This window comes from Cavia porcellus, unplaced genomic scaffold (genome assembly GCF_034190915.1).
Source record: "Cavia porcellus strain 051 isolate PalLab524CR breed Dunkin Hartley unplaced genomic scaffold, mCavPor4.1 scaffold_9, whole genome shotgun sequence".
Taxonomy (NCBI): Eukaryota; Metazoa; Chordata; class Mammalia; order Rodentia; family Caviidae; genus Cavia; species Cavia porcellus.
The window spans coordinates 58,832,232-58,857,857 of record NW_026947492.1 but is presented as its reverse complement, the minus strand read 5'-3'; the positions used below and the strand labels follow the sequence as shown (position 1 = coordinate 58,857,857).

Here is a 25,626-nt window from a genome sequence, read left to right as displayed (position 1 = left end):
AATTTGAATGGATTCCCTTTTTTCTTTTGTTGTTCATGTTTCTGGTATCATACCTAACAATCTACGAGTGAATTGAAGGTTATATAGATTTATCCCTATGTTTTATCTGAATAGTTTTATAATTTTATGGTTTTTAATTAATTTTGAGGTCTTCAGTTCATTTTTGAGATAATTTTATTTGCCAGTGTTAGGGACTGGTTCAACCTCATTCTTTTTGTGTATCTGTTCAGTTGCGTCAGTACCATTTGTTGAAATGACTATTATTTCTTCATAAAATAGTTTTGGCAGGTTCATTAAAATCCAATTGATCAAAGATCTATGGATTTATCTGGATTCTCAGTTTATTTCAGTTTTAAACTCTTTAGAGTATGTTTTAGGTATGTATAAGCCTATACATGTACATCTATCCTTTCTGTATTAGAAATAAAGACAAAACAAAAAATAAATTTCTGTAGTGGTCCTTATATCCAGTCCCATCTTGTTTTGATAAATTTGCTTTGTAGGAAGTTTTGAAATCAGGACATGTGAGTCTTCCTTGTTCTCCTTTTCAGTATTATTTTAGCTGTTTGTCAGCCCCTTCCAATTCCATATGAATTTGAGAATTGGCATTTCCATTTCCATAGAAAAGGCTATTAGAAATTTAGGTATTAGGGATGGCATTGAACTTATAGATGCTTTGGGTATTGTTGCTATCTTGATACTATTAACTCTTTTAAGTCCATGAATGTGGAACGTCATTGCATTTATTTTATACATATATTTTAATTGTTCTTGTTAGAATTTACAGTATGATGTTAAATAGAAGTGGTTTAAGAATAGTCACCCTTGTCTGGTCCTTAATTGCAGGGAGAAGAAATTTGGTGTTTTACAATTAACTAGGATGTTGACTTGTTTCTCTCTCTCTCTCTGTCTCTGGTAGAGCTCCTTTATCATGTATAAGAAATTTCCTTCTGTTGTTGGTTTGCTTTATTTTTAAATTTTTGTCATGAAAAAGTGTTAGATTTGACATACTTTTTCTGCATTTGTTGAGATGATCATATGTTTTGTGGTATATTACACTGAATGATTTTCATACATTAAACCATCTTTGTATACCCTACATAAGTTCCATCTGTTCATGATATGTAATATTTTTTATTTTTTTATTCTAAAGAGAATAAAACAAAATAGAATAAAGCAGATCAATACAATAAAACAATACAATCAACACAGGATTTCAAAACAAGACAACAGGAAATTAACAGTGGTTACCATAATGTCCGTTGTTTTCTTCCAAGTAGTTGTCCAGATTTTCACACAATGTATTAAAACAAGACAAAATAGTATAAAACCATTTATAACAAAAGAATGAAAGCATTACAGGCCTTCAGAACCAGACAACAGGAAAATCAACAATGGCTACCGTAATGTCTCTTGTTCTCTTCAAAAATAGCTGTCCATACCTTCACACATGCTAAAATTAAATAATACGAAACAGATTAAAGCCAATCAAAACAAAGAGTAAAAGCATTACTGGACTTCACAACAAGATGGTAGGAAATCAGCAGTGGCTACCATAATGTCTTGTTTTCTTCAAAGTAGCTGTTTATACCATCACACATAATAAAATCAATTCTTGTAAACTCTTTAGGATACATTCTAGGCCTGTACATGTACATCTCTCCCTTCTGTATTAAAATTAAAGACAAAACAAAACCAATTATGAGAAAAACAAGAAACAAAAGAGACAAATAAATATCAATACAAAGAACCCAAAATAGTGACAATATAGGCTTTCCAAACAAGGTGATAGGAACATAACTAAGGTTGTTATTTTGCATAATTGTCTTCAACAGTTACTCAGATTACCAGATATAAACGTGCAAAATTGATAGAATCCTATGAATGTTAACTGTTTTCCAAGAACTAATAGAATTAGTAGCACGATCATCTTAGCTATTTTAACATTTTTCTTATGTTTATTTGCCTTTTGTATCTCTTCAGCTGAGAAGTGTGTATTCATCTCAGATGCCCATTTTTAGATTGAGTCGTTGAATTTCAGGGTCTGACTTTTTAAAATTCTTTATATGTTCTAGATAGAATCCTTTGTCTGAGGGACAGTTGACTAAGATTTTTTCCCAGTTCGTGGGTTTTCTTTTCACTCTGTTGGAGATTTCTTTTCTGTTTTTTTTGTTTTTGGTTTTTTTTTTTTTTTTTTGTCTTTTTTGAGACGGGGTCTCACTATGCTGTTCAGGCTGTCCTTGAGCTCACTTCCTCCCACCTCAGCCTCCAGAGTGCTGGGATTACAGGCGTGAGCCACCACGACCCCCCGCACTGTTGTTGATCTTATCAGAGAACTTATGGTTCCATTGAATTTCCATATTGTTTTTGTATTCTCGTATTTTATGGATCTCTATTCTATTTATTACTGTTTCTAGCTTCTTGATGTGGATTTGGTTTCCTGCTCTTTTTTTAGTTCTGGCGAAAGTTTAGTTTATTGATTTGAGCTCTTTCTTCTTTTTAAATATAGGTGTTGAAAGGTTTTTATTTTCCTCTGAGTGCTTTCTAACTGTATCCATTGAATATTGCTAGTATTTTGTGGTTTTATTGTTATTCATTTCAAAGCATTTTATGATTTGTCTTGTGATTTGTTCTCTGACCTGATTAAGAATGTGTTGTTTGCACATTTGTGCATTTTCCAGATTTTTTTATGTTGTTGATCTCTAGTTTAATTGATATGATTTCATTTTTTTAAAAGATATTGAGACTATCTCTAGTTTAATTGATATGATTTCATTTTTTTAAAAGATATTGAGACTTGTTTTGTGGTAAAATATATGATCTGTCTTAGAGGATAATACCATGTACACTTGAGAATGTATTCATTGCTCTTGTTGGTTGGAGGGTTTCTATAATATATTTGTTAAGTATAGTTAGCTTGTAGTGTTCATACTTTTACTATTTTATCTTTAAATTCACTTTGTCCGTTTGTGTTTCTCATTAGTGAAAGCAGAGTGTTGAAGTCTCCAGCTACTTCCTCCTTTATTTTTGCCAGCTTTTGTTTCCTGTATTTTGTTAGGTGCATATGTTTATAATTATATATTCCTGATGCTTTTTTGTTATGTAATGCCTGCCCTTATTTTATAATTTGTTTTATCTTTTTTTCTCTTTCATGGAAGACTATGGAAAGTTGATTTTATTTCTTTTTTTAATGTTTGATAGAATTTGTCAGTAAAACTATTTGGACCTAGACTTTCTTTGTGAGACTATTTTCAGCTATTCACTTAAAAAGTAGATATAGGGTCATTCAGTCATTATTGTTTCATAATATATCAGTTTTGGTAATTTATTTTCTCAAAGAATTCATCTAAGTTATCAAATTATGAGAATAAAATTGTTCAGAATACTGCCATAATATTTTAATGTCCAGAGCAACTTTTTAAAAATGTCTATGTCACCTTCATATGGCAGTGTACACCTGTAATCCTAGCTGCTTGAGAAGCTGTGGCAGAAAGTGCACAATTTAATAAGACCTTATCTCAAAAATCAGGGCCGAAGATATATAAGCCACTACTGCGAGCATACGGGGAGGCCCTGGATTCAATCTCTTGTGCTGCTATGTCCCCCTCCACCCCAGCTTACATTGGTATTATAGAGCATACTTACATAGTATTGATTACATATCTTTCATTTGACAAGTGTTAACATTTTTTTTTTTTACTTTGTACAGTATTGTGAGAAAGATACCAATTTTATATGTAAAGATACCAATGTTAAATGAAAGGAGTATTATGTGCCTTTATGATGGGGCTATTATTGGAAAAGTTTAAATTGGAACCTTTAGTCAGGATCCGGAATCTTATTTTCTTAACTACTGTTCATGCTACCTCTGTCTCTCTCTCTCTCTTTTTTTTTTTTTTTTTTTTTTTGTCTTTTTCCTTTTTATCGGTACCGGGGATCGAACTCACGACTGCCTGCTTGCAAGGCAGGCGCTTATGCCACTGAGCCAAATCCCTAGCCCCCATGCTACCTCTCTTTAATGACAGATACTGCTCCTGTTTTTATGGACTCGTGCTATGATCTCTTTAGCGACCACCGTTGTTCTTTTTTACCTTTAAGAATGAATATTTGTTTCTTATATTCCTGATTAACACTCGGAATTTAGTCCCATAATTACATTTGATGGATAGACTCAGTTGAAATATTATTACTAATACTTTTCTTCAATCACATAATATGTTAAGGAACTTTCGAAGCTCCCTTGGGAAATTCACCACAACTTACAGGGTGAAACATTATCTCTGTGAGAAAATGAGCATTTATTTTAAATTCACTTGCCTGAAAAGTTAGATTTTAGTTATATGGAAATTATATTTAACTTCTTGGAATCTCTAAAATTTAAAATTTACTCAGGTGTGTATATCATATTGTTCAAAAGGCAAATAGGATTAATTTGTGCACAAAGTTCTATCTTGTTTTATTTTGATTATTAATGTCTTTCAGGGTTATTCAAATGCTCAGAAGACTATTCTTCAGGTGGATCAGAACTGTGTTCGTAATTCTTATGATGTCTTCTCTTTGCTACGGTAAGAAACTTAGGACCTTCCTGAATTCTAAAGAATCTTGCCCATTTCGAACATGTGACATTTCAATATGAAAGAATGTATAGGAGCTTCAGAAGCTGTTACTTGGGCATAGCATTTTTAAGTGACGGTCACATAAATTTTGTAGCTACAATGATTTAAATTTATGTCTTTCACAAAGTTTTTGGAAAACCACTTCTTTTCTCTGGACCAGGGAGAGAGCAGTTGGAAGCCAATGATCTTAACACAGGGACCTAAGCTATTTGTTGGTCTTCATTACTCTAAAGAACAGCAACCCAAAGGTACGCAATTTAGATTTATCAACCATAGCACCACTAGAGGAGCCTTCCATCAACCCTGCACACAACTTAGAGTTTTGACCTCCCATTCACTTTAAAAGATGTTTGACAAGCCAAAGGCACTTTGTACAGATCTAATGCTCTGAAGCTTCTATGTTTCATCTCTATATTTTTATGTCTGGGCTTAATTTAGAAAGATTTTAAAATTTGGCTTTAATTTTAAATCATCAAGGACATTTTCCCAAGGGGCAAGCTACCAAAATAAATGCATTTCAGAATTAAGTCAACAGTGACCCTCAACCTTTGTTCATCCTACTGAGACAGATTGCTCATTTAAATTTGGTTCTGGCAATATTTTTCTAGTTTTTATATAACACATCATAAATTTCAGACTAGTAGATATCTTCTATGTTGGTTAAAGAATGAGTCCCAAGGGATAATTTAAAAAAAGGTTGTTTTATAAACATTATAAAATTAGCCTTTGTGAAACTTGAATCTTAGTATTCATAATGGTATACAGTTGGACACATGGATTGTGTAAATTACACTTAAGAGACAATGATTTTGACTAAAATAAGCACACATATTTAGATGACTTTTTTCTTTTTTGAAGCTCTGGGCATTGAATCCAAGGAAGCTTTTGCACTGAGCTACATCCCCAGTTCCCTCCCTCTCACTGTCTCTCCCTCTGAAAAATTTTTTCTTTTTTTCACTACGCTGCATTTCTTATCAGAATCAATAGTGAACAGTGAAGAAGACTTTTTTATTGTTTACTTTGGATATTAACTAAAAAGTTTAGGCTTGAACTATACTATTGCTTTTACACTACAGAGGTAACACCTAGCCTCTGACTCTCAGGAGCAGTGACATTCACCATCCTGTGAAACACCTTTCTTCAGGATTTTCTGTAGGGGAAAGGAGCACCATTCAGTATTGGACTGAAAACATGAAGGCAGAAGAGCCTAAAATAACCATCACTCGACAGTTTTACAACATTAGAGTGCCAGCCTAGCAGACTTGAGGGACCATCAAGTTAACCTTTCTAACAGAGACAGGTCGGAGAGTGGAGCCTGCTGCTGCAGCAGACCTAGAGAGCACTGGTATTACCCAGAAGAATTACTGTAGCATCAGAAGTTTCATGCGCTATTCTTTGCCCACTTAGGTGTTTTACTTCCTTTTCTCTTTGTTTGTTTTTCACTTTTGTTTTCCAGTTTCCACTGGACCTTGCCCTTCCCCCACTCCTCCATCCGCTGGTATCTCAATGCTTCTTTCTTGCTACTTTCTGCAGTGGTTAATAGAATATGCCATAACACGGACTCATATCCAAATGCTCCTCTAGCACAATTCTGAGTCTACAAACCACTGGTTTAATGAATTTCCTCTTTGAAAATTTTGAGACAAGTTCTCACTAAGTTACTAAGTTGCCTGATCTCAGCTTGAATTTATAATTCTGCCTCAGCCTCCCAGAGTACTGGAATTACAGGCATATGTCATCTCAACCAGCTTATTTGATGACTTTTGATTCATTTCTGAGAAATACCTTCACCTTGACTGCTTAAGATGTATAACAGAATGGACAGAATCTAATAACTAGAGGATTGAGATAGAAAGCAGCAGTTGTCAAACTCTGTACATATTTTTGAGCCTATTCAGCTTAGGTTATAGAGAACAGAAGATGAAGAATAACTGTTGGATTTTATGAAGCACCATGCTATAATAGAGAATGCTATGATTAACTTGACCCTGATTCAAACCCTGCCTTTACTTGTCCCTGATTTACCCGAATGCACTGAACTTGTTTGATTTTTTCTGAAAGTTGGAATCAGTGATGTTATAAATTTGTATAAGCATTTTCAGTTATTATTTTATTTTCTTAGGCTCTTACAGTCTCACAGCCTCTATGATAAACATAGAAATTGAGGCCAAAAAGTGTTGAATGGCCTATCTATCAGAAGGTAATAATAGCAAGTAAGAACTAAACTAGAGACTGTTGAGAAGGTTTTCATGTTTTGTAGAAATTTTCCATAGTCTCATCTTCCTTGACTAGTGGTTATAGGATGATCATAGCATAATGACTGACTAAATTTTCTGAAAATCACTGTCCTCCATAAATGGATTTTAATGAATCCTCCTTCCTTGGATTTTAATGAATTATTTAACACTGATGATCTTGAATGTTTGGTTCTTGGGGGTTTAATTTTTAAGGTATTTTCTAGATTCTGCAGATACTTTAGTAGTTCTGTTACTTTGTTAACAGTTACCACCACAGTATAATTCATTTGGAGCTACTAACACAGGTACACTTTCTGAACCAGATAAAGTGTTTATCAACTGTATCACCTAAACCCAGATAGTTACTCTGGAGTTAAAAATTTTGAGTTCTACTTTTGAATATTAGTAAGTAAAATGACCCTTTCTGTGTTAGTTCTCACAGGCATTAGAAACTAGTACCTATCACTATTTCTTTTGTCCCATAGTTTTTGCAATGATAGATGTGAAGTCTTTGCTGAGAAACTTGTATGACATTTAAGTATTTTCCATTATTTCCTCTCTACTCAGGCAATATTTTTCCCAGTTATAGTCATTTAAATATATATATTTCACCCCCCAAGGGAGAAAAAAAGAATTGAGATGTTTTAAGTACATGTACCAGCTTCCCACAAGGAATGTGATCACTATGTACTGTAATAAAAAATAAAAACTAAAAGAAGCATATACATTTTCCTTTTCTGATACTTTCTTGATTTATAAAAATGGTGCCACTTGATCTACAGTTGTATGTGAAGAGTCTGACTTTAGTACAGTTACAAACAAAGAAGCTGAGTGAGTCACTCCCTTCTTCCATGTAACTCTAAAGAACACCCAACAGTTTTTCCTTTTCCCTTGCCCTAAGAGAGGTAAAAAATAAAATAACAGAAGCTTAGGTCACGCAAGCCCTAGGCAAGAGCACAGACACAAAAGCACTGGAGCCATGAGAGATACAGTGGGGAACCCTAGACCAGAGGTGTCTGGCCTTTAAATCTGGAAAGGCCGAGTTATCAGCCCCCTTTTCCTGTTGTTGCTGCTACCATTGACCTGTGTGCAGTGCTTTTCTGTGGCTCAGGTACCTTTGTTGATCTGTATTACACCTTCATTGGCATGGGCTGGCCCCGAGCACAACTTCCTGTGATCTTCAATAAACATGGCTACATACTGCTGCGTTTAGGCTTGACAGTTCTTTCATTGTTGTACACAAAAACCTGCACTGTTATTGGTGCATTCAGTTGTAACAAATGCTTTAAAATGACTTAACTCTAAAATTCTCAGTGTTGACTGGAGTCATGATGAGAGCTCTGGTGTTCGACTCTGTTTTTTGAGAGTATTTTCTAGTTAATAACTTTTACTTAATGTTGTACCACCCTCTACTTTTTGTGTGTATTACAGAAAATTAGGAAATTTTGATGAAACAGGGATTTACGAACACTTAAAACCAGGACATTAAAATCCTTTATGTACAGGTACTGTGCTGTTTTACAGGACAGCAATTACCTGAGATTTCATTGTTCTCTCCAATATTTTTTAAGGTTCTATAAATGCTTATTTTTTATTTTAGCTTATTAATACATGTATTTAGTACATAATGTTTACATTCCTTGCAGGATATTGGCACACAACCCATCCCGAAGCCTCTTTTCATTCCCTTCCTCATCCCCCCCCTCCAGTGTCGTTTGACCCGTGATCAAAGAATTTAGTCTCATTTCAGTGTTGCCAAAGTTTTAATAGCTCTTGTCAGATTTATATTTAGTGCATGTGATAGTAGTTCCTTCTTACCCCTTGGAAAATCCTAGATTCAAGATTCATTTTCAAGTAAACAGCCATTTAATTAAGAATCATTTTTACTCATTGTTATATTTGATGCATTAGGATGTTCACCACAAGGTGTCAATGTTGTTCTTTAACTGGCATTTGAAATTTAATTTACAATTTGGAAGCTTCAGAGGAGGGGAGTATCAAGCAGGTGATAAATTACAGTAAATAAGCATTTTATTTTTAGGTGTTGATTTTTATTTATCCCTTTGAATTTGAGGACTGTAGGCTGTTAGATAAATTTTTCACTTGTCCCCTCCTCCCGTTTTAAAATCTTGGTGGTAGAGAATTATAATTGTTTACCAAGAGAGGAGTAGCATCCTTGTCATGTTTGCAATCTAGAGATTTATGGAAGCCAGAGTCATTTCTAATTTTATCTGTTCTCTGAGACTGAAAGATTATTTTTAGTGTTAAAGAATTCATTTTTTGTTTTTCCTTTCAGACTTGCTAAGAGAGATAGCATATTATAGTACGGTAAATGGTAATCATTATGATTTTCTTCCATCCTAGTTAGTACCTTTTTGTTTTTATTTCCTTTTGAAATGTCTTGCTTTTGCCAGCTTAGGAAGTGGAAGTTTGGTGGCAAAGTCAAGGGCTTTAATTCTTAACCTGGGTTCCAATCCTATGACTGCCATTTATAGGTACACTAGATATAACACTTTGGGCAAGTTACTTAACTTTTGTGTGCCTCAGTTTACTCTTGTAAAAGGGGACATTATTTGTCTCACACCATTAGAAATAATACACTGATTAAATGAAGTAGAACATTTCAAATATCCGAGACCAATCGCTATCTTCAGCACATACTCAATACATACTGTAATACTTTTCTTCTTTTTCTTTCTTTCCCTTATCTTGAATTTCTTTTGTATGCCAGTTTTTTCCTTCTTATTACCACCACCTTTTCCTTTTCTTTTCTTGCCATTCTGCTGTTTATACCCTCTGCTTTCAAAGTTACCTGTATTAACCCTAGAGTGATCATGAGAAAAGAAATGTTTAACATGTGTATACTTTTTGTAAATAATGACACTTCTTGACGGAAGCCTTTACTTTATATGACTATTTTCTCTTCCTGTCTTATTGAGATTCTTGGTTAGGTGTTAGAGTTCCTTTGGTTTAGGACTTTTTGCATTACTCTTTCCAAATACTCTGTTCTGCTATCACAGCTTCAACTAGCACATCCCAATGTTGGAAGCTCCCAAAACTGTGTGCCTGTTTCTTTCTCTTTTCTTTCTTTTTTTTTTTTTTTTTGTACCAGCGATCAAATTCATGACTTCATGGTTGCTAAGTAGGTACTTGTGCTGCTGAGCTGTATCCCTGGCCCTTGTGTGTCTGTTTCTTAAACTTCTTTTGGATTCTACCCTATTTTCAGGTGACCATTGGGCATTTATACTTTCATGCCTGCAAGGAGCCTCAACTCCAGCATGGCTAGAACCACATTCACTGGCTTAATATCCAATTTTTCTTTTTTTTTTTTTCTGAATTTCTCTAATAGTATTAGCACTATCCCACACACTGAAACTCTAGTAATCTTTGTTAGTTTTGGTTTCTTTCACTCTTTTTCCTTCAGTGTTATATTTAGTTGGTTATTAATCCATTTGATTCTTTGGTGGGATGTCTTACCCATCTACCTTTCTTTGTTTTTCACCTTTCTTTTCTTGGACTATTTCTTGACTTCCTAACCAGTTTCCCTATTCCCTCTCCCCTCCATTGATGATCTCCTTCCCCTTTGCAAAAGATTTGTCTATTTCCTGTTACTATATGTATTTTTTATTTTGTTCTTTATTTATATTTTGAGAGTTATTTTGTTTTGTTTTGTTTTTTGCTACCAGGGATCAAACTCACAACTTCACACTTGCCAGGCAAGCGCTTGTGCTGCTGAGCTAAATGTCTGGCCCCTTTGAGTTTTTCATATAAGTGAATCCATGAGATGTTCACACTTTTGTGTCTGATTTATTTTACTTAATGTTATTGTCTCAAAGTGCATCCATCTTTCTTTATGACACAATAATATTCCATTGTGATAAATATTGTACTACATTTTCTTTATCCATTAATTTGTTAACGGACATACAGACTTCTAGCTGTTATGAATTATGCTATTATAAACATGAGTATGCAAGCGTCATCTGTTTCTTGTGAGGTTTTTTGGTGTATTCTAGTATCAAGTGAGATAAGTCCTCCTCTTGCTGTTGTTTTTCATACTTTTTGGGCTGTTCTCTGAACTTTATTCTTCCATGTAAATTGTAAGTTTACTTAATCCTATTTTTAAAAAAATCAACATTGTTGAAGTTTTAATGCGAACTTTTGTATTGACTGAATTTCTACATTAATTTGGGAGAGCTGCTATTTTTGCATTACTATTCTTGTTCAAGAACATTGTATGTATGTGCATCTATTTTTTTGTTGTTGCAGTTTGTGCCATGGCACAGCACAAAAGATTTAATTAATTGCTTAAGTAATATTTTGTAGTTTTTTCAAAAGTCTTTTGCTTTTCTATTAAATATTTCTGTTAATTTTTTATTAAATATTTTTATATGTATGTTATACATTTTACACTGTTTTGTATAAAGTGTGTCCTTTATTTCTGTTATTGTATTGTTTATTGCTATTTTGACAAAAACCATATTTTAAAAAAAAAGCCCTATATGCAATGACTATATCCAAATATTTTTAATATTGTTTTTAAGGAAACAACAATTTCTTGGCATAATTATCATTAATAAAAAGAATTATTATTTATATTTTCTTCTTTAACCTTTGTATTGGTTTTCTAGTCTTACTGCAGTTGTTAAGTTTTCTAGAAATTTCAAAATAATGTTATGAAGTAATGGCTGTAGTAAATTTCTTCATTGATTATTTTACCTGAAAATGTTAGCACTTTACTGTCCAGAATATTTTCTGCTAATTTTGAAAAATTTGTTAAATAATTATTTTTGTTCACGTAATGCTTTTGTTAGAAAGTGATTCTGGAGTTTTTGAAAGCCTTCAAATAACATGCCTTTCTACTGGTAATACTGTATTTTTTTGTTCCTTTAATTTATAGCTTCAATAAATGAGATACATAGATTTCCTGATATTCTATTACCAATTACTTGTAGCTTACTCTTGTTCCCCCCCCCCCTTATGTTCCGAGAGTCGAATTCAGGACCTTGCGCTTGCCAGGCAAGTGCTGTGCAACTGAGCTATATCCCTGGCTCTAATAACTCACACTTGGTCATTTTTGTAGGTAAGACTAAGTGTGTAGTACGTGTTGTTTGGGGGCCAGTAAGCCAATAAACCAAAGGCCTTAGAATTGAATTGTGAAAATTTCCATCTTATTCTATAATTCTGTAAAATGATGTTAATAACAATATATATCTCACTGGGTTATTAGGAGGATTAAACAAATTAAAGTGTCACAGTGCCTGAACAGAGTGGTTAGCACTGTATTATTTAATGATTAGCTTCATTATCATATGAAACTTTAAATATTTTGAGGGTTTTCAGTTCTTTGGAGATTTGTTAGAATTTAACTATGAAACCATCCAGCTTAAGTATTTTTTTAATGGTAAGTCTTTTTCTCGTTCCTTCGGTGCTATTTGCCCTATACAATTTATTCTACTTCTGCTTAGTTTATTGTTGACAGTCTTTTGGTAGGAAACCATCAGTTTCCTATAGATTTTCAAAATTACTGCTGTAACATTACATATACTTTTATAATTCTCTTAGTGGTTTCAATAATTTGCAGTACAATTTCCATTTTATTTCAAAAAATGCTCTAATATTTCAGTTAAAAATTAGTTGTTTTATGAACTTTTCTTGGACAAAATGATTTCTGATGTAGACATTAAAATGCTTTTTGTGGGAGCTAAAGTATTTGATATATTTTTTACCTTTAAAATCTTTTTAGAATGAGAATCAGGAACATAGACTGCAGAAGGCATCTTATATGTTTTGTTCACAATTTCGTTCCTTGTACGTAGCATTAACCTGGCTTAGAGTGGATGCTTAATAAATATTTGTTAAACACATGAATGACTAAACACATGGTGAAATACAATGTGGTTGGGTAGTAACTAAATGACAGATATATTTATGGAGGAATTTTTGAAATGGTAGCTGTTTAGTCATCCTTCCAAAGATGATTAACACTAACTTTGGACTTGTTATGCTACAGTTATGGTATATTTTTAATATAAAGTATCTGATTATTTAATTTGAACAAAGTGCTTGCTAACGCAAGTCATGTAAAAGCATTATGTGTTAAATTAACTTAAGTTTATTAAATGAGTGAACCAATGGTCAAATGTTTAATTAATCTCATAGTCTTTAACTCTCGGTCATCTTATAGGCTATTCATGTAGCTAAGTCTCTTTTCTCTAGTTTATTAAAAGGAAAATAGGGACATAGTGGGTAAATTAAATGAGCCCTTCCAAAGCAGTGTTTAGAACTATTGACTTATAGCAAAAATTAAATTTTCAGATATTTTAAAAATGGTAAATTTTGAAGAATAAAATAAACATAACGAAATAAAAAGCATTCTTTGATGGCAGTTAGTATACGAATAGTCTTCTGCCAAGAGATGTTCTCTGTCTCTCCGCTGTCCTTCAATTCTGGCTTAAATTCACAGGGTTATTTTACTAAGACTGCTTTGTTTAAGATGTCACTGCAAATTAAGGCTTTGCCATCACACCCCTTATAGCTGCCTTGTAACTGTACATTCCCATTGGTGCCAGGCATGTTCCGAGGCAGCTTTCCAAGGGTTAGTGATTTCACCCTTATGTCTGTGCCAATAAAAATAACCAGTTAGCATTAAACACCTACCCCACCCATAACTTGATTTTTACATGCTGTTTTATTAAGGGAACTTATCAGAGCTTTTAGAATTAATACATTATACTTGTCAGATGTCACCTAGGCCTTAGACTAACTTTTGTTCGAAAGGTGAATGCTTCACCTTTGAAGAAAATGTAAGATACAATATGTTTATCTGTTGAAAGTGGAATTCATAATAACCTTATTCCTACAGTTGAGTCTTTATGACTGGAAATACTCTATTAACATGAGAAGCCAGCTTCTTACTTTGGGGACTTGTATTCTAGTAGAACAGATTAACAGATACAGCAAGCAAAAGGTTTTCATTCATTGGAAAGTTAATAATAATTCCTAATATTTTGGTTTTAGGAATAAGCCAGAGTTCCTTCCTTCCTTTTTTTTCTTCCTTTCTTTCTTTTTAAACAAAGGGCCTATACATGGTTAGGGAAGTAATATTTGAATAGTATCTAAAATAGAAAGCACTTCAGGTTAAAATTTTGTAAGGTACGTATTTTTGTAACATTCATAATAACCATGCTAATATTCTGATTCTGTTTTACTGGAAAGCAGTCTGAAGTTAGGAAAAAGTAAGCACCTTGATCTTAAGGTGTTCAGCTAGAAATTTGTGCGGAGTCCAGATCTGTTTCATGGCAGAGACCTTTCCATTCATTATGCTTCTCCATGTTCAGTGGAGAAATTCGTTGACATTCCTTTCCCTTGCTGAGACTGCCTAATGGCACCTCTACCCATCCCAGTGCAGTAAGATATCTCTGTTGGTGCTCCTTAGTGAGAGATAGAGCAGGCATTTCTGAGTCTGTTGGCACCTGGTTAGTAGAGGCTTTCCTCATAAGCTTTGCTGGAACCTTCATAGTGCTTATTTAAGATGCTTCTCCCCTCTGCACTGCCCTCTGAAGGAGATGTTAAATAAGGTCTGTAGATGAGTTGTTGAGTGTTTCTGTGACTTTATGACCCATGGCTCTTTTTATTTATTTTTCCTCAACTTATTAAGTGTGAAGTGGTTAGAGACATGATTTTTTCCTTAGTTGGCATCTCTGACTGTTATCAGACTTCCAGTTCTTATTTGGACTCTTCCAGAGGCATAAAACTGTAGAGGTAAAATGACTTTTCAACAGTAGCACTGATTTTTCTCTTTCCAAGATTCTTTGATTTTAGTGACAGTCAGATTTGAGCATTGGAGAGGAGCTGGCTTTAAAAAGTTTATGGGGAAAACATCTGGAGATTTAAACTTATGAAAAATTCAATATAAGCCAAGAAATTGGCTTAGCAGCATTAAAAAGAAGCTAAGATTGTCTTATTGCATTAATTAAAATACATTGTCCAGACTATGTGAAGTAATAGTCTTCTTGGATTTTGTGTTTATTAGATCATAATTGGAATATTCTGTTTGAGTCCCAGTTTATTTTGATGAGAAAAGTCCAGAGGACGTAGCCAGAATGATAAATGGCTTTAAAGTCATAATAAAGAATAGTTAGGCATACAGGATATTTAGCCTGGAGAAGAAGGACTTTGAGAATACAGTTGCTGTCTTTATACAGTTATTTACTTAATTTGGTAAGCAAGTAATAAAAGATACATTTAGTGAATAAGTACTATATATATCTTTTACAGGCTTTATCTTATTTAATCCTCTTAGGAATCCTATAAGATTGTTGCTATTCTTTGTTATCTCTGCTTTACCCAAATACAGAAAAGAGAAAAAAGGGAATTGGCTTGCCTAAGATTGCATAATGTCAGAGCAGGGTTTTATCTCTCAGTTTCCTTTCCTTTTTCCGCACTGCCACCAAATTGTATAGAATTTGAGTTCTTTCTGAAGGGGTACAGTTTGAAAGAGAAAAGGTATATAGGGTTGCTATTTCTGAGCGTTGAATGTTACAATAGCTTTATTTATTTAGTGTTTGCTGCATACCAGACCCTTCCTATATCCTTAAGAAAGAAGAGGATCCTATTATTACAAAGGTTATATTCTGCTAGGAAATTAAAAAATAAATAAGCATCATTTCTAATTAATTTATTTTAGTTATGGTAAGTGCTATGAAAAAATTGAAGCAGGATAAGGGGGATATAGAATACTGAAGATGGTAGGGTAAGTTATTTCAGACCAGGAAGACCTCACTGAAAAGAAAATACTTGAACATGGATTTGAGGAAGAACATTCCAGAGAGAAGAAATCATACGTATAAAAGTCCCACAGTGGGAGCCAGTATGGTTGTTGCAAGAACAGCTACAGCTGGGAGGTGAGTCAGTTTTGATCAAAATAAGCAAAGATGGCAGAGACCAGATTGTGTAGAGTTTTAAACTTATTTATTTATTTAAAGGCATGATAGGAAGCTATTCAAGGATTTTGAGCAAGAGTGCGATGTGATCTGAATTTCATTTAAAGAAAATGACTGGGACAGGGGTATTACTCAGTGATAGAGTGCATGCTTAGCATATGCAAGGTTCTGGATTCAATCTCCAACACCCTGAAAAGAAAAAGAAGGAAATAAAAGAAAAAGAAAATGAATCTGGCATAGGGAATAAACTTGAATGGCGAGAGAGAACAACATGACCATATTGTAGAATCTGGGCCAGAGAAAATAACTTAGGCTGATCTGATAGCAGGTCAGGTAAGTGAAGAGAAGTGATCAGATTGCTGACATTTTGAGGAGGGAGCTAACTACTTAAATGTGAGATTTGTGAAAGACGTTAGACTTAAGGACAACCCCCAGGTATCTAGATGCATTATGGTGAAATACGTACATGAAAACAAATACTTTGAGATTCCCTTGGGAGGAGGCAAGAAATAGGTAATCAAGAATAGTTTGGGCACTTGTTAGGTTGAGAGATTGGAAGTTCTATGGCAAAGACATACTATTTGAGTATCAAGCTGGAATGATTTAGATGGATGTTAGGAGTTGGCATGCTTCAAAGCCAGCTTTCAAGTCCTAACACTGCTGAAATTACTGATTATGATTTAAAGTATAAGAATAAATCATTGAAGTAGGTAGAAACCAAGAAGCTGGTAGATTGTAGTATTATATGAATCTTCCACATGACTGTAGAAGTCTTCAAGAGTAATGGCAGGAGTAGTAGGAGGGAAGATGAGAGGAGGGACTAAAGTCTTCAGTTATTAATCTGGAGTGTTTACTGAGAGGAATATAGATACTAGTAGCAAAAAGAGAAAGTGGCTGTATCAGTATTTTACTAGAGAAACAGATATAACACAAGATATACAAATGTCTAAGAAATTACAGGACTGGCTTACAATGGTCACTCACAGAGTTGGATGAGGAAGAGTGCATAGCGTGTCTGCACACTGGAGACTGAAAGTTTCAGTCCAAGAACTGGAGTTCACTGTACTGTCCTTGCAAGGCCATATCGGGAGATTGATGGGTCCTCTCCTAAAGGCTGAAAAGTGTGCAGTGGAGGGCAAAGCATCTGTGCTAGAAAGCTGAAGAGTCTATGATAGAACCAAAGAGTACTGGAAGCCAGGAGACTACGTCCAAGGTGAAGGCAAAGACTGGAGCTCCTCCCAAGGGCAGAAACCAGTCTGTCCTTCCTGATGTCCTCTTTATACCATCCCGGTGACAGGCCGCCCCAGGGTTGGTCCTCTGCATCCTAGGATTTAGAATTGCTGAGCTGATTTTGTTGAGCTTTTAAACTTCTCAAGTTGATACAATCAACCATGATGGTGGCATATCAAATAATATATACATTCAAGGGACTGGAAGTTTTTAGGAAGTAGAGGAGTGGACTAGAGAACAGTAAAATGCAAGGAAGACTGAATTTCCTCAATGTTTTGCAGTGTATGGGGGAAAATCCTTGAGGCCTCTTTAAGATGTATATGATCTTGTGTAGTATATAGTAGGTATTATTATCCTCATTTTGTAGTTAAGGTGATGTCATGTGAATCCAGTGGAAGCTAAATATTGTCTCAGTGAAAGAAGGTACTTTTTGGCAATTAGAGATATACACCAGGTGTAGTATTCCTGTAGAGACAGTGTGCTCCCTATTGCAAGAGTGAATGTTTACCTTTCACAGGTACCATTGTGCACTAATCATAGAATGATGTAACAAGTAAATATATCATATTTGAAAAGCAAAAAGGAAATATTTATTAGCTACTGTAGGCAAGAGCAAGGAGGAAGCTAGTTGAATTCATTTGTTTTTGAGGTCAAAATACATAATTATGTGGTAATCATTATGAGTATTATATAGTATTATATGCCACTGGATTGTACATTTTGAATGGTTAATTGATATTATATGAATTTCTCTTCAATTTGAAACCATCTGTGATTGATTATTGCCATTTCTATCTGCTGATAATTCATCATTAGAATATCACATGTGAAGTACTTTGAGCTTTCATGGACTCTGAGTTAGGTGTATGTTTCTATATAATTGTATATGAAGAAATCACTGATTGTGCAAAGCAGTAAATCTTAAATGCTGTAAAAAAGAGATGTAAAATAATTTTTGAGCTTCTGAGGAATAAGAGCTCAGTAAAGTTTTGCTACTTATTCATACCTTAGGGTACTTGGCACAAAACCTCTTTCTGAGTTCTAACTTTAAGTCATCCCACTATGCTTGGTTTTCAAGATCTTCAAGCTTGAGCTGTGACTTCAGTTCAGAAGTTACTGTGGGAGGATTAGATTGATATTTTAAGAGTACCTTGTCAACTGAATCTTCTGGGAAAAGACTTAATGGCAGAAGTGCAAGAGTGTTGATCTTGCAGAGTATTGTTATGTTTTGATTAGGCTTGATTATAATCTTGACAAGTTCTCTTTTTTTATTGTTTTCTTTTTAACACATACTCCTTTTGATGTGTCCAACATGTGGTCCTCTCTTTTCTTTATTTTTTCCTAGTAAATAGGAATTGAACTGCATCTAAGATATATAATGTGTATAAGTAATAAAACATTTAAAATTTTTATTAAAACATTTTTTAGAAGAGCTTTTTTTAAAACAATATATATGTGTGTGTGTGTGTGTGTGTGTGTGTGTGTGTGTGTGTGTGTGTATTTATGAAGGCAAACTCAAGGTTGGATATGTTTTTCCCAGTGGTTTTAGAAGCGTAAATTCTAAGTAATGACATGATAAATTAGCTATTCTCTATTTTTTAAAGATATATGTTCTTATTTTACAAAATTAGCTTAGAACTTCAGCAAACTGTTACTATGTCATCTATTACTGTTATGGTTTAGATCTGTTTTCTGACATTTACATTTTTTGTTGCTGTTTTTTGTTTTTGTATTTGGAATTGAACTCAGGGCCTCTCACGGAGATCACACCACACACACACTTTTTTTTGGCGGGGCGGGGGGGTAACTAGAGATTGAACTCAAGATCTTGCACTTTCTAGGCAGGTACTTTCACTTATGAGCTAAATTCCTGACCTCTCTCTCTCTCTTTTTTTTTTTTTTGATACAGGGTTTCATTAAGTTTCTTCAGTTACCCTGGTTAGATCTGAATTTATGATCCTCCTGACTTAGTTTTCCAGAGTGCTAAAATTACAACTGTGTACCAACATGACTGACTTTACAAAATATTCTTAGAATAATTTTAGATTATAGAAACATTGATAAGATATTCTAGAGAGTTTCCACATATACCACATTTAGCCTTCCCTGTTCTTAATGTCTTTTGCAATTGTGGAACATTGATTATGTAATTGGTGAACTGATATTGAAATATTATTAACTAAATTCCATACTTGCATTACTTAGATCTCTATTTCCCAGATTTCGCCCTAGGCACCATATTACCTTGAGTCATCATGTCTCCTTAGGCTTTATGTTGGCTATCGCAGTTTCTCAGCCATTTCCTGTTGACAGTTTTGACAGATTTGAGATACTTTGTAGAATGCCCCTGGATTGAGATGTCTGATGTTTTCTTATTATTTGAGTTTATGGGTAGTCTAGCATTTTTGATGATCATTTATGGTTAGGACTGTAAGAAGGTATATAAAATACTAACCAATAATTTTAACACAGTATTCTTACAAATCATGGAACATGCTATGTGGTGAATTTTACAGTTGAGAATTTTAGTTTGAGGGTCTAATATCCAGTAATCTAATACTACTAGCCAGTTATTTGAAATAAAATATCACTTTCATCAAATCTTTATTGAAAGCCACTATTGGTAGGGTCTTGTGTTCCTGTGTCAGCCATCTAACTGGTCTGTCCTTCTGGTGGGAACTCTGCCCCAAATAAACAAGAGAACTATTTCGTGAGGAGCTATCTTTTAAAAAAAAGTGAAACCAGGGCAACTCTCTGAAAAAAAGTCTGAGCTAAAACAGGCAGATTTAGGCTCAAGGGAACCCTCCTACCTTCCCACTAAATCTAAATCTTGGTCTCAGTTTGCTCAATCATAATGTTATTTTGGGAGTTACGTTGGTGAGGAAGAGGGAAGAAGCACATTGTCACCTATTACTGTTGTGGTTTAGATCTGAAAGTCCTATGGGTTTGGAAGGTTTGGTGGTAATGGGGTGCTGTACTCATCAGTGGATTTAGCTGTTGATAAGCTGGGCAGCTAAATGTGCTGTTAGGAGGTGGGGCTGGTTGTTGGCAGGTCTGTGGGGGTGTGACCTGGAAGGATGTATGCTTGCCCTGGATCCTCTCTTTCCTCTATGGTTGCTGGTTGTCCTGGATGGAATAGCTTTTCCTCCACTACAACCTACTCCAGGCCATTTCTGCTTCAGGGCCAGAGAACCATGGACTAAAACTATGAGCCAAAATAAACATCTCCTTTAAGTTGTGGATGTGGGTTATTTTATCCCAGGTATAGGACAGTGATAAAGATAATTTAAAAAGCTTTATGTAGTCATATAATTTTCTGTTTAGTTATCCTATATTCAGTGACAGTAAGCCTTGTGGAGACAGAGAAAGTAGTTTATGTTGCTCACTATTACCGCCATTCTCTGGCACATAATAGATTTCTATTGACAAAGAGCATTTGGAATCTTGTCCGGCAGATGAAGGAATAGATTATACCTGGGTGGTAGAATGAAAGATAGGCAATGCTTGCTTGACATGTTGAAAAAATTCTTTCAGATGTAGATTATATCCATCTGCTCCGGAAGCCTTGCACTCATCCTTGCATCTTTTTAGCGCTTAACATGCATTTTGTGCCAGGACACACTTTATTTTAGTAACCTTAGCTGGAACGACAGGTGTTCATTACTATGTCTAGCTAGTTATCACTTTTTTTAATGCCTATAATGTGAAGATTTTAAACTTGGAGTTGCATCTATTTTTTTGTTTTATTTAAACCTCCCAGCAATCTTGCACATTAGGCAAATGAGTCAGTTGAGGCTTAGGAAGGTTTACTATCTTTGCCAGATTATATAACACTTTCTTGGCACTCTCCAAAAGTTTGAGGACTCATTATTGCCCCATGCTCTTTTAATCAGGATATATTGCTTCAGTAGAATATGTATGTTCAGTGAAGGTCTTTTATGTTTTTTACCTTATCACAACTCCGTTTGGTTTGTGTTGATTTGATCAAAGGGCCACATAATGCTAACACTTCTTCACACTTTGGAACTAAGCTATAAAATTCATGATGTGTGAATGACTTCAAATTATTTTCAAGGCTAAAAATGAATGTCTTACTGGTTCCATATATAATAAAGCTATTACTATAAAACTTTTAGTATTGACCAGATAGAAAAAGGAAGTTTTGTAGTTGCTCTGAGAAAAAACATACTTTCTCAAACTGAGTTAGGCATTCTAGTTTTGATGCTTCAAAATTAAGCTGTTCCCTATAGCTGTTCTCGGTGCTTGTTTTTAAACTACAGTTTTCTTTTTAGTATAAGTAGATTTTTATGGTAGAAAGAAGTTGTCATGTGGAATTACTTTGTGGAGCCTTTTGAATAGACTTGAAACATTGTTTATACATAAATAAATTCACCATTCTGAAAGATACTCTGACAGGCACAGTATGTGCTGGCATCTGTGAGTCAGCCTGTATTTGATACTGAGTTTTCTCTACTCATAGGAGGTGGTGAAAGGGCCTCTGATAGAAAGCAAATGGAAAAGGCATTTTTTTTTCTTTTAAAATTTCTTTTAAACTTTTCCTGGGAATTCATCAAAGATTTCTATTAAAATTGAATTTTGGGGGAGTATGATATAGTTAACATGATACAACTTTAAATGATTTCGTTTTATGATTTTGTTTTCCGGATCAGTTTTATTCACTGTGACCATTACTCATTCGTTTTAATTCATTCAGCAGATATGTATTTGCTAAACTTCTAGTTATTTGACTGGTTATGGTGCTGGTTATATGCTGGAGAGACAAATGTAAATACTTTCTGATATCAGCCTGCAAGGACATTGCAGTCTGATGAGTTAGTCAGTCAACTAAGCATACAAACAGTAGTAAATGCTCTCATGGGTCCCATGTTTTCTTCTCTGGGAACACAGAAAAGAGACCCCATTGTGTCATGGGACACTTACTGGAGGATGTGGTATGTACGTATCCCACCCTCCTCTGGCATATTTTTTTAAATTTTTATTTTAAAGAGAACAAAACCAAGCTAAAAAAAAACAGAATAATGACAATTAAGACAGTGTAAATGACACAGGATTTCAAAACAATAGAAAATCAACAATGATTATCATAATGCCTTTTGTTGTCTTCAAAATAGCTGCCAATACCTTCAGACTTAGTAAACCAAACAAAACAACAGAATAAAACCAATAAAGACAAAACAATGACTGCAATATAGGATTTCAAAACTTAATAATGGTAAATCCAAAATAGGTACCAAAATATATCTCATCTTGAAACAGCTGCCCATGCCATTAGACAGAATAAAACGAAACAAAATAAAAGAGAATAAAACAACCAAATAAAACAATGAGAATCATACAGGTTTTTGAAACAAGATAATAGCAAATTAATAATGTCTACTACCTTCAAAAGGAGATCCCCAATATATGCTATACTGTGTATTGTTATCCTCCTAATTGATGATTGTACTACCTTCTTTAGGCCTGCAAAGTCAGTAAAACACTAAAAACTATAAGATTAAGTTGTATTTTACTTAATTAGCTGTCATCACAGTCTGTGTTTCTCCAGATCAGCCTGTCACTTAACAGGGGATGGTGGTGGGGAAACACTAACTTTTCTTGTCTCCCTGCCTGCGTGCCAGAAAGGGCTGGCGTCTGACTCTCCCCTAGTCAGCCCATGCATGGCACCAACTCACAGGAGGTCTTAGCTTCTTGTTGATGTCTTGTTCTCCTTTCTTTTGGTCCATGAATGGCACCAACTCATAGGAGAGGGGTGGTATCTTGGCTCTCCCCCAGTCTGCTCATGCATGGCACTGACTCACATGAGATCTTAGCTTTTTGACTTCTCTCCCGCAATCTGGGAATGGTGCTGACTTACAGGAGAGGACTGGCATCTGGCTCTCCCCCAGCCAACCCGCACATGGTGCCGACTTACAGGAGGTCTTAGCTTCTTGTTCTCTGGCATATTTTTAAAAATTAAAGCAAAACCTATATATACCAGTTTTTAAAAAATCAGATCGTAAAATGAAAAATTAAACCTACTCTCCACCCCTTCATCATTCTCACCACTTAGCAGTAACTATTTTGACATGTTCATGTCAGGGCTGTTATTCATATGTCTCACTCCTGGGTAGCTTTTATCACTGGTGGTCCATGTGTGACTGTTGCATCATGTGGCTTTTTATTAATTTTGTTATTAAAAAATGAGTAAAAATGATTAGAATTTGTACTATCAGTGATACAAGCCACCCAGTGGGACAGTCTTGCCTCTACTACTGGTGGCTCAAGCTGGTAGCATATATTTTTTTCTGTTTTTCCTTTATTATGGTTATTATCACTAAAATTTGATGTGAAGCCAGGTGTAGTGTCATATACCTGTAATCTCAGCACTCTAAAGGTCTGAAACAAGAGGATGACAAGTTCAAGCCCATTATGGGCAACTTATTAGTGAACCTTGTCTTAAAAAAAAAAAAAAAAAAGCTAGAGATAACCCCACACACACACACACATAGAAACTTGACATGAAGTACTTTGTTTCTTCAATACATAAACTTTAGTCACTTTTTACTTTGAACAATAAAGATAGGAAATTTACACTTTGTTATGTTATCATCTACCTTTTTTTAAGTCTGTAGGAGGACAGGAAAAATTGTGCCATTAAAAAAAAAAAAAAAAAAAAACACTGTTCATAATATCACAGTTTCAAGTACCATGATGAATGCTAACACCAGAATTTTTTTTTTAGACTAAGGTCTAAACATTGAGGTCTCTTTTTTTCTTTAAAAGCATAATGTACTTCTCATGGTTGAGTTTGTGAATGTCAGCCTTCTTTATGAACAATATTTGATTGAAAATTGAATTAGAATAGGGTCTCATTTATTTGGCAATACCAATTTATAGGCATCATTCATAAACTGTTTAACTTTGTGTACCATTTAATTTGTGTACTTATTGTATAAATCATGATAATCTGGCCTCCAAATCCATAATATATCAAATATTATCGTTCATGATGCTACTGGCAGTCACGTTGAAAGCCCTGAGAAATGTTATCCTGATAGAAAAGGCAGAAAACATACAAAAATCTGATATCATAATTTAAAAAGGATTATGATATAGAGCCTTTCTGTAAACCTCAGCATCTTGATGTTCATATAGACTCTCAGTCGTTTTAAGAAAACATCGTTGTTTTCATTGTACTCAATGCTAGGAAACATGGAAGTAAGTAGTATATTAAGCACTTACTCCTATTCAAAATGATTCAACTTTCAAAAATTATTTTTGACAATTTAAAAGATGAGCATATGATTAAGATACCTGGAAAATGATTTATGTGGGTGATTGCTGATGGCAGAATTGTATGCTTATTCTGCATGATTGCAGCAGTGGTGAAAATTGCTATATCAGTTTTTAAGAAGTCAGTCCCAACAACTTTGCTGCTTGGTAGTCGGATCATTAGAAAAAGGGCAGTTAACTTATTTTGTCTCTCTTTCTCACTCTTTCTGCCAGAATATTTCTGGATTGACCCTTTGTTTCTATGGAATGAGCAATTGGACAGGGTGCTTCCTTGTGGAAGTCTTGGTTTGGGGAACTGCTACATTAATACTTAATTTTTTTTTTTTTTTTTGGAGCACTTTATACCTTTTTACTTTAAATATTTTCAAATTTTTAGAAATATTGTAGAAACTAGTACATACAGCTTTTCCTCATTTAACTGCTCGAGTAGAAATTAGAAAAACTATCCCTCAACAATCCTAAATAAATTAGTGCATATTTTCTACAAATAATATTCTTTTGGATAACTGTAGTGTAACCATTGAACTCAAGAAAGTGAACACTGACTTTACTGCTACCTAACCAATACATCCTATTCAAGTATCATGTTTCTCCAGCTGCCCCAGTGTCCTTTGTAACAAAGGATTTCTTCAAGGATCACACATTGCTTTTAATTGTTACTCCTCTTTATTCTGTTAATCTGAAACAATTTCACTCTTTCCTTGACATTTTAACAGACATTTAGACCAGTTATTTTGTAATTATAATGTCTCCTGATTTTGGTTTATCTGATACTTTCTCATGAAGAAGTTAAGCATTGTTTTTAGAAGGCATAATATGCATAAAACGTTATGTTTTTTCTAACTTCTTTTCAGATGGTACACATTTTGATTTGTTTCTTTACTAGTGATACTAACTTGTGAATCCTTGACTAGAGTAATGCCTGGCAAGTTTCTCCTCTGTGCCTATGAAATCAGTAAATGTTTTCTAGTAATATATTTTTAGTGTATGTAAATGCCTAATTTTTCATCAGCTTTTCCACAAGAGTTTCAGCATACGTTGATTTTCCGTGGCTGAATTAGTTATTAAAATAATGATTACCAAATGGTTATTTTCTTATTCCAACATCTCTTCTATCAGTTGACATTCCACTCTAAGGAAAAGCTTTCTTCTCTTCATATTTGTTTGTTTTTATCACTTTGAGCATATAGATTCCTATTTTATCCAGTGGGTCGTGGTCTGGTACTATAATTATTTATTTTGATACTCAGAGAATTCCAGATTGGCCACAGGAACTTCTTTAAGCTGATGGCTATGTTATTGGGA

General features: G+C 34.3%; 1 protein-coding gene across 4 annotated transcripts in view; it reads left to right on the top strand.

Annotated features, from left to right (window-relative positions):
- The window catches only part of Uvrag (UV radiation resistance associated), a 282,472-nt gene that overhangs the window by 74,993 nt on the left and 181,853 nt on the right, over positions 1–25,626 (top strand). For all 4 annotated transcript variants that reach the window (XM_003468551.5, XM_063256475.1, XM_063256477.1 and 1 more), the window contains exon 6: positions 4,483–4,565. In XM_003468551.5, coding sequence (XP_003468599.1) covers positions 4,483–4,565 — 83 coding nt within the window. The remainder of the gene's footprint in view (positions 1–4,482; positions 4,566–25,626) is intronic.